The sequence below is a fragment of the Phasianus colchicus genome, chromosome 4, assembly GCF_987193195.1.
Source record: "Phasianus colchicus chromosome 4, bPhaCol1.hap1.1, whole genome shotgun sequence".
NCBI lineage: Eukaryota > Metazoa > Chordata > Aves > Galliformes > Phasianidae > Phasianus > Phasianus colchicus.
Window position 1 is genome coordinate 35,164,493 of NC_143439.1, and position 13,011 is coordinate 35,177,503.

Below are 13,011 nucleotides of genomic sequence, written 5' to 3' on the forward strand. Positions count from 1 at the left end.
AAAGAATAGCACCACACTTCCACAGCTACTGAAAGTAGAATTCTTTCTTATGAAGTAGACTTCGTAAACTTGCAGTTTTCAAACTGCAAAAATATTTTTAACAAAAAATACACATTTTTAAGAAAATCCTGAAAATAACATAGTTTAGTTCATTCTTGTACCCCATGTATATTAGGATACTTCGGATATTTATGTGCTTCATTGAAAGGTTATTGCAAGCCTCCATTTATAGGACAAATCTACTGAAGATATTATTTTAAGTCAAGTAGATATACTTGTACACATGAAGTTTCTCAGATTGATTCTCACAATTAAAACATCCAAGTTATAAAGTACACTACTTTTTGGTACTACTTACATTGCTCATGTGAGCTTCTCTCCAAGTTGTTGACCACTGTCTTGGGAGGCAGATAAGGAACGGGTCCCCAGGTAGACAGTGCTCGTTTGCTTGTGTCAAACTGTTGAGTGAAGAACTCCTGGAGTTTCATTCCTATTTTTATTAGATCTGGAGTAGTCGATCTTGAAATCATCACTTGGAAGATATCCCATTTCAAGTCCCCATGGACAAATATCTCACTAGGTATTAAAAACAGCAAGAACATGTACAGTTAACCAATTTCCTACTGAAAATAAAAAACAGGATTCTTTGATTTCTAGCAAACTTATGATTTTAGTTATCAATACTGGACAGAATCTATAGAGAGAGAATTTGACATTATCAAGTATTATAAACTTGAAAATCAGCAAGCAGTATTACCTTTTATCAGAGATGCTTGAGTCCAAAGCATTATATAGGTTAATTTTCCATTCATCCTGTAGTTTAAGATCTGCATTACTGAAGATTCCCATTAGGATACTGGAACCCATATAGTCAACACGTGCTTCAGTAGAACCCATGGTAATCTGAATTTTATGACTGGGCTGTTGGTTTGGGTGCTCAGAAATATGAGCTACAATAGAATGAAAGCAGCACAGAAACACAGCATTAAAGGTAAGAAGATTTGTTTTTCTAGCAATACCAACCTTATGCAATCCTCATGATACAGTGAGACTGAGAAAACACTGGTTTCTTCCTGATGCACTGGGAGACCTAGAACACACAGACTCTTTCCAAACCACTTTTCCATTTCCTAGATTGTAAGTGCTTGGGAAGAGCTGAAATGCTGTCAAATCTTTTTGGTTGCCATCTGTCCAGACAGCTGAAGGAGGCTAAAGAATTGCACACCTCCTTAGTATAACTTTAGGGCAACACTAATAGCAAATCCACCCCCAATTAGGAAGCTATTCCTTCAGTTCAAAGTGTTTTTCATAATGAGAAGACACAAATAAGAATGCAAAGTTGTAATATGCTGCTAAGTTTACAAAAAAGGGGAACTGTTTTAGCTTTACAGGACTGTTGTTCAGAGCATATACTAGTATCAGGCAGCTTTCCAACTTACCCACCATCTCCAGGGTATTAACATCTATGGTACCGCCAACAACTCCACCTCTAGAATCCAGCTGTGATCTTCCCAAACCAACAGACATGCTAATTTCTCGATCTCTGCTACTGCCCACAGACAAACGACCTTGGCTTTTCAAACCACTCGTGGTCCACCTAGAACAGAAGTATAAATAGACAACAGTTTTCCAGAAAACAGACAACAACTTTCTCTGTCAAAAGAAAAATGGAATATGATTTACTGCAAAGAAGTAAATAACATGGATTAAGCAAATGCATCTTCATGATTAAGTATCTACTCTACCAGCATTCACAAGGGGTTGCTTCACCTTTCAAAACTGAAAAAGTTAGGGAATTAAAGTCAGAAAACAACAGGCTCTTAGTGGTCAGTGGTGGTTTTTTTTCTTTTTTTGTGTGCGTGTGTGTCCCTAAAACAACACTGTCTGCTAAATCACACTTATATCTTGTTTTATACTCACGTGGTATTGCCCATTACGTTGCTCATATTCATTTGGACATTTAATTGCTTCAGGTTCATAGCAAATACAACCAGTGTTTCCCATGGTGTTCCTTGGGGGCTTCCAGCCTTATTTGATTTATTAAATGGAGTTGATGTTTTTGAGAGTGCATCTAAATAAGAAAGTAAGCAAAACTTAAGTCACAAAAAGTGGCAGAATATAAACATTGAAAGATATTACAAAAAGACAGACAAACGCCACACTTAAGGGGCACCACAAAACTACAAATGAGGATAAGTGAGAACTTGAGGATCTGCATTACACATTGTTTTAGCTGTCAGAGAAATGAAAGTATTTTATACATTTAGTTTTACTAATAACCTTAAGAGAAAAGATTTTAAATTTGCCATCAGGCATGCAAGAGTATGTTTTTCACTCTTTAATTGTTGTGTTTTTTTTAAAAGAAATTATTAGTATTAGAATATTCATGTAGTGCTCATTGGTACAATGTCAACTTAGGATTTCAAGAATTAGGGTTCTCACTCTTCTCACAAAAATCTAAAGATACTCTTAAATAGACAACAGTTTCCTGCAAAATTTCTTTTGAACAAGCCATTTGATCAGTCTTATATTGTTTTTTCAGCTGTTTTACCATAAAAACTAATATCTTCTCTTCTAAATAGGAAAAAAAAAAAATATCTGTCATCTCTTCTCACAGACACTTTTCCTGGAATACAATAACCACTGTACTTCTAAATCTCTTGTCTCTAATTCCATAAACATTCCTGGCAGGCAGTGGTAACACTGCAGTAAGACACAACAAAATCTGTAGTAAAAGAAATTAAAAGTTACTTTATTTCCTATATAAAAACCCTATTAGACCTCTGGGGTTATTGCTTGGATGAGAAGAAAGGGCCAAGATGACAATGCAATCAAACTAAGCTGGAAAACTCATCTAATAACGATGATAACTTCTGCCCTAGTAAAAGCAATAGCAAATGTATCATATCATAACACAGTTTCTCAGACTACTGTCATCTGTTTCAGACATTTTCCTTGCTGTAAGCCATCGACCTTTCACTCCTGGGCACAGTAGAAAAGAGTATCACTATTTTCTGTGCTGTTTTAACAATATCTTTTTAATTCAACTAATGAAAATACTTGAAAAACGAAACAAAAAGCAGTGAAGAAAATATAGTCTACTAACCTCTCTGAGGCACTGAAGAATCAGACACACTTCTGGATCTTGTAACAGCTGGAGACTTTAAGTTATGAGCTGCTGTCCCTGGTGACATGCTACTGTTTGCATTATGTTCATTAAAAACATTAGGTGACTGTGCCATGTGTGTAAATGAAGCAGACTGGCAGGGTTGCTCCCATGTCCTGCAGTACGCTTTCCGTGATGATTCAGGAGAAAGATGTTGGCTGACTCCTTCAATTGAATCTGGTGTTCCAGGACCTGATGCTACTGGAGAAAAGAAAAAAAAAAAAAAAGGAGTACATGAATGGCAACAAAATTATTTTGGTTTTTTTTGAACAATATTCTCCCACATACTAAGTAGTGTTCGCAGAGTTTAAAAAAAAAGCTTCATTTCTCATAACTAAAGCTTACTTAATGTTTTAACTATTATTAGCTCCAAATTAAATTAATACTTTGAAACTCTCAATTTTTTTATTTCTAGAATCTTTTAATTAAATTTTTCTGGAGTGCCTGCATACAGAGTGAGTTACAATACATTTCTATTTCTACATTTGTATCTCGTCACATATATAATAGTAAAAACATGTAATATATGCTTATACACTTCCTAACCTCTTGCACAAGAAGGTTTTCTGTGATAGGCAGCAGTATCCTACCTGGCAGATTTATGGTTTGATCACCCAGGAAAAGTCGTCTAGCAATGCTTCTCCTGTACCACGCCCTTGGGAAGGCTAAAATCTCACTGAGTCGACGCATATCGTATTTAAAAGATGCAGATCCTATGTCACAGACAGCTGAAAAATAAGGCATGCATACAACACTGTAAAATCTCATTAGTAACAGGTTTTGGTAACCACATCTAATTAATTAACAGGTCTGCAAAATCATCAAATACCTCTCTACCCCAGCAGTATAGCTTGTGCTGTAATAAAAAGCAGTTACTAAAACCTGCAGTTTTCTTGAGGCATTGTGATATATCCTAGTACAGCATTAGATACACACATATTTCTTAAAGAGAAGATGAAGCCTACGTATATAAATGTAGTTAGGTCCTACTTGTGTTGCATTTGCCTCTGAGACTCCACATCTGAGGGCTTTAATAGCAGATTAATCACAACCACAGCACTGTGTCTGACCACTAAGGATCCTGTGTGCAGTGGGGAAAAATAAAATCATGAAAACATCAAGATTCTTTTGAATTTTTAGGTATTCAGGTCTCACTGCAGCTTTGTAGGCACTAACAGGCAAGGTGGTGATATTTCACTGCCAGCAAATGAACAGAGACTGCAGAACTACATCACCACATTGATGTGTAGCCCTGCAGTCAGAATTAAGATAACCACACATGGCAAACATTATAGTAAAACAAAATCATGAAGAAGGCAGCTTGTGATACAGGAGATCGACTTTGCTGTCATATTTAAAGTGCATGGTGTACCATCTCTGTAATACTACACTTAATTGCATTATATAGTTCACTTTGATTTTTCTGTATGGGAAAGTAGTTTGAATATTTCTAATTCTCATAAAGGAAAAAAAAGATGAGCATCTGTAAAAGATTTTGACTTATTCAGGTAACAAAACAGTGCTCTGAAAGACCTTCTTCTAAAGAGGGGACTATGAAAACAGGAGGTTAGGGGTTAGCCAATGAGGACCAATGGAAAACCAACTCTGGGAACCAATTTAGCATTAAGTTCAGTTACGTTATAGAATGTGTGAAGAGATGAATCAGCTACAAATCCAAAGCCCAGCTTATGAACTACTGTGACAAAAGTTAACTCCATCCTAACTAGAGCCAGTACAATCTCAAAATTGTCAAGATCGTTTATAGTCACTTGGACTGCTATCAGAGATGAGCTTGAGCAAGCCCATTTGTTTACATTTAATGAATCAGGAAGATAAAAAGGTGCATCTGCAAATAGGTATTCCAAGTACACAGTTTAAATAATGTATCAATCCCTTCTTCATTCAAAACTAACAATAACTTTCCTAATATCTACAAAAGCTACTGAGCTTGAGTATATAATTGGAACAGCAGTTGTGTAAGTAACTAAAGACAGGGATTAGAATGAAAAAAAAAAAAAGATTTACCAGAGATGTTTATCAAAGTCGTATCTATCTTGCTTGCAGCTTTGCTTGCAGACTGACTCTCAAAAAATGAGGAGCCTCCTGAACGCCTTATTCTTGACAGGCTGACTTTCACAAACTCAAGGTTAATGCTCAAGGAATCCTTCCGACCAGTGACCGAAGTCGGTTCCTCATCCACATTCCCTAGAAATAGAGAGAGTTTAATCTTCCAAACACTTCCACATCTTAGTTTGGCTTGGCTTTCCCAACTCATTGTGTGTTCACAAAGCAAAAATTTGTTCTGTACCTAAGGCTCCTGACCCAGGAGTTAAAACAGTAACAGCAGTCTTTTGTTTTCCAGCTCCATACGGATGGAACACATAAAGGGAAAAGTCAGACATGCAGGCAGTAAAGCTCAGGCCTGAAGAGCTGCTGCTAGAAGTGGTCAAGTCTGACTGGCTGCTGCTGTGGCGTGTTCTGCCAAGAGGACTGCCTAGTCCAGGTGATGAACCTGAAGGGAAAATGTTTTCAGAAGTCAGTTTTAATATGAAACCATCTTCAAATATGAAATAATATTAATAACAAGAATACATACTGAACAGACCAAATGCATATCAAATTAGTCCCTTGTAGCAGAAATATAGCTTAAATATTCTGTGTAGGGCATTTTATAACAAATGTTTAACCAGGGGAAGAAAAACTCCAATATACAGAATATGTGCAATCTTCTACAAAAGATAAAGAACTGACATAATATGAAGCAATCTTACTGAAGTCACTGCATAAGATAAACGTAGTGAGAATAAATAGTAAAAATAAATGTAGTCCATATGAATAACCCTAAGCTCTATAAAAGCATATATTTTATTCTAATTTTACACAGAACACTGCTTATTTATGCTATAAGCTGTATACAGGATAGTCATTCATGTAGATTTTACCTGGTGCTCCAGATTTACTAACTGAATTCTTTGAGCTGGTCTGTGGAGTACTGCCACCAACAGACACATTTTCTGATGGGTACATTGTACCTAAAGTTTCCAATTCTCCTCGGTTTGAAGAGAAAACAAGATCCAGGGAAGGCAATTTCAGCATACATTCAACTCTTGATACTGGCAAACAACTAAACTTGATTTGAGAAGGCTAAAACACAGAAAGAAAATAAAGCTTTCAACAAACATATATAAAACACTTAAACTATCCCAATTTTGACTTAAAAATCTAAGAAAATTAAACTTCTTCAGACTGGTTCTATAATTAGAAGGTAACTCTATACCAGTTCATAAAGATACATTAATTTAGGGAATCCCTCCAAAGCCGGAAGTATTATTTGGAAACAATTTTAAGAAAAGAAGTACAGAAATCTTGCATGCAGATGACATGAACTCCTCCCCAAGTCAATTGACAGTTTCGTGCATCTTATACAAGAACTACACAGAATCAATTGACTCTTTAGCTCGGCTAGATGAGATTACAAAAAATGTTGATTAGCTACAGGATTAGCTACAGACTGTTGTACTTAATTTTCACAGGCATTAAAAAACCAAACATTTTTTAGAGTATGCTGTTCAATTTAGGAACATAATCAAATCTGTACCATGAAAAAACGTTTGAGCAAATCTGCAGATGCACCTTTCTCTCTGACACAAAAAGGCCAGACACATCCAATATGAAGCAGAATGAATATATATGCAGATGAGAACTGCATATTCCTGTATTTTCACACTACCCCACAAACTGAGAAAATTTCTAATTATTATTTTTGTTTTGTACTGGTACCACATAAATAATGAATGCAAATAATCGTTATGAATAATATTTTCAAAAATGCATTTTCAAAACACACAAGGCAAAAGAAACAAAGTATAGAATTTTTATCATTTCTCAAAATGATTGATTTCTGATGGTCTCCACAGGACTGAAAGATGCCAGAACTTCTGCTTGAAGAAGTCTTATTTACTATCATACCAGACATCAGTATCTCAAAATGGGCACTTGAAAATATCTTTTTATTTCTAAAAATCATAGCATAGACTGTTTCAAAGATAGTGATTGAAATCATTTATGCTAAAAGTTAGAACCTCACCTGAACCCGTACATAAACCACCACATCTACAGGGAAGGATGAATATGCTGACGTCGATGATGATACTAATGATGTTGTGGACTCTTCTAATTGGTCTTGTATATCAAATTGTCCCATGTCTTCATCTTGTGAGCTAACAGCTTTTAACAAGCACAAGAACTCATTAGAAAGTGGAATTTAAAGAAGATACAGCTCAGTGCCATCAGAAGACAAAAAGAGAAAAGCATACCAGAATACAAAGATGCAACTTACCTGTGTAATTCCTTTCAATTGGTGTAATTGGAATGGTTTCAAGAGCTTTCTCTAGGAAATCCAGTAAGCATGGGCTAATCACCATTTCCTCTGGCAGCGACTGAAGTGCAACCCATGCATACAGTTTCGCAGTTTTCACTCCACCACTTCCTTTTCCTTTGGCTGCAACATTTGAAAGATAAATTTGTCTAATAATAACACCATAATAATACCACTGAATGCCATTCAACTGTAATTGGTAAGTGTAAGATAATTCATAACTAACAGCTGCATTCCCTAATTTTCTGTAATGGTATCTGAAAAGGCATACATCTGATCATTTAGAAAAATATAAACCATAATGTTGAGCTAAGAAAAGTATGTCAGAGTGACTATTAGTTTGGCATGCTTGATTGTAGTTGCATTGTGCTTGCTTCTCACAAAGCACTATTAGATCATTTTCATCACTTTGCTTTTTTTTATTTAAAAAAAATAATTTTCTAAATTAGCCACACAATTCTTCTCTTAAGTGGAAATAATTGAAAATGATGAGGAATTGGAAAAGTGAAAGAGCTTGGGAAGAATATCAGCTTAGACAAAAAACAAACCAACAATAATTAGACAATAAAAAAACCAACAAATTAAAACTGTAAATGGCATGTCCTACTATGTTAAGAATAACAGAAGATATAAAACAGTGTTTTTAAAAGCCTGGAGATAGAAAAAGTGTAAATGCAAAAACTGTTGCCTTCTAATTTTTGGAAAAGAGTAGCACTTGGATCCATGCTCATCATGAGAACAGCTATTCTGTCCAGTCTCTCTAACTATTTAGATTGTTTTTTCTTGCTCTTACTGTAGACCACAGACAGTAAGAGAAGGGGTTTACATTCAACATGAAAATTAATAATAATAAATAATACTTTTGAGAACCTGCTTTAGTAGGGGATTAGACTAGATGATCTCCAGAGCTCCCTTTCCAACCTCTATGATTCTGTGATAACATATTAAAACAAATCAAAACTAGTAAGTATTTATAAAAATACAATATAGAGAGAAGCAAACTAATTGCAACCTCTATTGGGCCCTACTGGATGACATTCATACATCTTCCTACAAGCGTGATGTCCAGAAGTCCTCCCAGATGTAGAGGTTACAGATATAAAAAAACATGATTCAGTAATTGGACACAATATGGTAGAAATTAAAATGCAAAGACTGGAAAGAGAATAGGTAAATAAAAAACAAAGAAAAGCAATATAAAGGAAGATTGTACAAAATACTGTAATCATAAAGAAAATGCACATTTACAGGAGTAAGAGCTAATGGCTGAACAGCACGGGTAACTGAAAAAGGTGATACATTTCCATGTTCTCTCTCAGCATCTCAGCTGCTCTTACATAAAGCAAACAAACAACTCTCTTCAGCTATTAATTTTTCCTACTCAACAGATTTTTACATAGTCTTTGTTTCCTTTTCAAACTGATGTTCAAATGCTGAAGGAGAGAACAGTAAATGTCTCAGAAGTTGGAAGTGCAATCTACATACCTCTAGATCTGACATGATTTTGCAATGGGCTCCTGCTTGAAAACATTTGAGATAAGACAACCTAAGTCAGGTTCTTCCAAATCATGGTTATTTAAGGGACTGCAAGTGCTGAAAACACTGGTATTTTCATTAATACAAATACTACTTTCTGGAACTGGGTATTCCATGTAGTATTGACAACACTCTAAATTCCAGAAAGCAGTATTTATACAGTGCTTGCTCAGCAAAAAATACTGGAAAGTTTCAAGAATTCTTCAAATAGTGTAATGTATGGAAGCAAGGATTCATCTGAGATATATATAATTATTATGAAGAACAAAGTAATCAGCACTCACTTTTTAGCCAGATATGTAAGTTTTGCTTTCCAGTATTACGCTTCAGTTTGTTAAATGAAAACTGGGAGAAGGCAGTCATAGCTTATCACTGTGATATGGTGTCTATGGCAAATATTACTGAGACTGATTTGTCAACAAATTTCTAAAAATTCAGCTTTATGAACCACATTCAGGTATCTGCAGATAAAGTCAAGATTTGATAAATATAATTCTTCAACAAATAAGCAGGCAGATCTAAAGCTGGTAGATTAAATGAAGGAAAAAATATATCCATGATAGTTTTAGAAGGTTCTTGTCTATAAGTACCTGATGGGATGGGTGGGGGTTGGGGAGGAAGTAAGGTGTTAGTCTTGCTGTGGATAGTGCTAGATAAAAGAGATGTGGCAGTATCTTTCATACCATACAGTTTGGACTCTTTGGAAAGGGTTCTTGGCAAAGATGATCCTCGAGAAGTATTTGGCGATTCAGTCTTTAAAGTCTTAGAGTTGTAGTGTAACTGAAAGAAAGAAAAAAAGATTAATTTGCTTCATAAAATTGGCTCAATTTCTGCACAGAAGTTGTGTGTCAGTCTTTCCATTCTAATTTTTTTAATGCATTATTTACAAAAATATCGTTGTAAGATATGTTACATTCCAATTTACGTTCTACAGATAAAGCCAATGCACAGAAAGACCTGAAATCTTTGTCCAAACAAACAAACAAACCCACACATGTAAATTATAAAACAAAACAGAGAAAATTAACTATTTAGAAATAATTAACTATTCAAAAATAATGCCTAATGCTTGCTCATCTTCTCTATAACACCTTCTAATTCCTGTGTCACCAGCTATTTCTTCCTGTCCACGCAGCCTTTTTCTGTATTACTGCATGGTGAAAATATTTCACTATTAGATATCTGCATTTATAAAACTGGTTTAAAAAAATTCAGAGCATTCCAACCTAATATATGTGAATAACACACTACCAATGGAAGTACAGAGTATAATAAAAGCTGTAGATAATATATATTAATTTCTAACTTAAGACTCAAAGCCGCAGGCAGGACCTGAGGTATAACTTATCTCTGAAGATAGCCTGGAATACAAAGCATTGGATGAACATACAAAGCATCGCCACATTGAAAATTAGAAAAAACAGGCTAGTTCAACTGAAGAGCATTTGATTTATACATTTAAAAGGACATACAGTAGAAATTCCTTGTCAGAGAAAAAAATATCAAGATAAATGTCCAATTTCAGTTTTCAGTATAGGAATAACAATTCCTGTAATACTATGATAGCAAGACCTACAGATTTGAAAAGACTTCCACGAGGTGCTATGAAATATATAAACTTGCTTATAACACAAAAACAGATGTGCTTTGAAATCATATTTGAGCAGAGAAAAAAGTGCATTTCCATGCTCAGTTTATACATTGCTTTTACCTTTACATCCACCCCAGGAATATAAAAAACTGTTGTTTCCACTTCGCTAGATTTTGTTTGTAGAGATGATGGCACTTTCTTGCCAGCTAGTAAGTGACTGGTAGATGCATAATTCGTCTGGAATTTCTTCTTTTTTGAAGGAGACTCTCGATCCAAGCTTCTGGAACTCCGATCATAACTCCTAAAATAAATATGCTGCATGCTATTATACAAACTTAATACTTTTATTAAACAGAGTGTATTTTCTGATTAAAAAAAAAAAAGAACTTAGAGATATCAAAAGCAAATGTGTAGCATCAATTATATAAGGAAGCTTATCAACATCTGCTTCCTTCTTTAATTTATACGATCTCTACTCTTCTGTCTGCCCACTCTGGTTTTACCATTTTTATTATAAGATTATTATTATTATTATTTCAAGCAGTATAATCTACAAAATTGTTAAAATTGAGAGTTTTTTTGAATAAATTAGAGAAAAGACATCCAACGCCCTTTACTCTTACAGTCAACTTCACCTATTTTACCCTGCATTACCTAAGAAGAACTCTTGATGTAGAGGGCATGCTTACCAATTCTACATTTCTGCTGTAAAACCTGTCTTCATATAAATTCATATGAGATTATTTTTCCTTGTGTACTATAGGAAAAAAAATGTTGTGGGATGAGAAAAACCAACCTGCTTTCTAATTGCTAATTTCTGATGCATACCTCTCAGTGAGAAAAATAATTTCTCAGTTGTCTCTATTTCTCAGAATTGAAACACATAAATTAATTTCATATGTTATTACAAGTTAATTATGCTGACAAGTCATGAATTTCTTAAAATTCATGATACTGTTAATATCCTGCCAAAGTTAATATCCTATCAAAGAAATGTAATGCTGCCACTCAGTACTCAGCCATATACAAATGAAAAGTAGCAGGAAAATTGTAAACCTGAAGATGAGATCAAAACTAATGAAGATCAGATGCAAAGCTCCCACATCACCTTAGATGGTAAAACAAAAAATCCACTTAACTACGCAAAGCAACATGAGAATGTTAACATGCTTTTACACTCAGGAAATAATGGCAGCATGCAGAATAATAGGGAAATACAGTAGTCCAGTGTTAGTCAAATCATTGTGTTGATTTATTAAGTTGTCATGGTATTTCTTTGAAGGCTGAAATAAAAAAAGAATCCATGCACTTTGAAATTCTTAAATTTTGTTTACAGAACATAAAATATGATTTAAAAATAAAATAATAAACAGAAGAGAGGCATATGCTGATTTTGTTCTTCATAAAGCAATTGCATAACACATTTCTTACCTTCTTAAACTAATGTCATCGTGTTCTTGCTGAAGTGTTGTGGGGTGCAATACACATTTTCCACAATCAATTTCAACCCTGATATCAAGTTCAAAGTCAATATTTCTCTCAGTGGTTGTGCCAGTCATACTTCTGTTTGTAGGTGTTGTTGGCCAGCGCTCAGTGAAGAGTTGGTGGACAGCAGCAAAGCCTGTTGCTTTCTTGCGAGATGTACTCCTGCACCAGCACAATAATAGATTAGATAATTGCACAGCATTTATTTGAACAGATGGTAGGAGAGATTCTTAGACACTAATAAATTCACTTTGTGGAGGTATAATCCTGGAAAAGACAAAGTTATGCCAAATTTTAACATCTGTCATCTGTTCCCTAAAAGCTAAAACCTATTCTGTGCCTCAAAAAATCTCACTTTAAGTTTTATTCTCTTCTTAGCCCTGAAATTTCTAACAGCTTCATCTTTATAAAAAGCAGCCACCTTTTCTGTTCAGAATTCCTCCTTCCCTCACAATGACCTTTTCATGAACACAATTCCTGACTCTTCCAAGTAAACGCTTAAGAGAAATTCAATCTTTCACCAATAACAGATTTTCACAGAATCAGAGAATATCCCAAGTTGGAAGGGACCTACAAGGATCATCCAGTGCAACTCCAGACTCCACACAGGATCACCCAAATTCAAACCCACTGAATGCTACTTGAACTCTGGCAGGGTTGGGGCCATGACCACTGCTCTGGGGAGCCTGTTCTATGCCCACCAAGGGGTTCTGGTGAAGAACCTTTCCCCTGGGCCCTGTTGCTGTCACCAGAGAGCAAAACTCAGTGCTGTCCCTCCACTCCCTGTGAGGCCGTCATGAGGCCTCCCCTTTGACGCTCCTCGTACGTCTTGTCCATCTCCATCTTCATAGCCCT

At 35.2% G+C, this 13,011-nt stretch overlaps 1 protein-coding gene across 11 annotated transcripts in view; it reads right to left on the reverse strand.

Annotated features, from left to right (window-relative positions):
- BLTP1 (bridge-like lipid transfer protein family member 1) overlaps positions 1-13,011 on the reverse strand; it is a 108,557-nt gene that overhangs the window by 4,920 nt on the left and 90,626 nt on the right. For 8 of the 11 annotated variants that reach the window (XM_090139165.1, XM_031596854.2, XM_031596851.2 and 5 more), the window contains 14 exons: positions 12,103-12,318; positions 10,792-10,972; positions 9,671-9,860; positions 7,506-7,667; positions 7,254-7,393; positions 6,109-6,310; positions 5,475-5,678; positions 5,192-5,371; positions 3,757-3,894; positions 3,107-3,367; positions 1,921-2,071; positions 1,440-1,597; positions 758-950; positions 359-576 (listed from right to left, as the gene is read on the reverse strand). In XM_090139165.1, coding sequence (XP_089995291.1) covers positions 359-576; positions 758-950; positions 1,440-1,597; positions 1,921-2,071; positions 3,107-3,367; positions 3,757-3,894; positions 5,192-5,371; positions 5,475-5,678; positions 6,109-6,310; positions 7,254-7,393; positions 7,506-7,667; positions 9,671-9,860; positions 10,792-10,972; positions 12,103-12,318 — 2,594 coding nt within the window. The remainder of the gene's footprint in view (positions 1-358; positions 577-757; positions 951-1,439; positions 1,598-1,920; positions 2,072-3,106; positions 3,368-3,756; positions 3,895-5,191; positions 5,372-5,474; positions 5,679-6,108; positions 6,311-7,253; positions 7,394-7,505; positions 7,668-9,670; positions 9,861-10,791; positions 10,973-12,102; positions 12,319-13,011) is intronic. The other 3 variants (XM_031596856.2, XM_031596850.2, XM_031596857.2) reach the window with 2 other exon arrangements.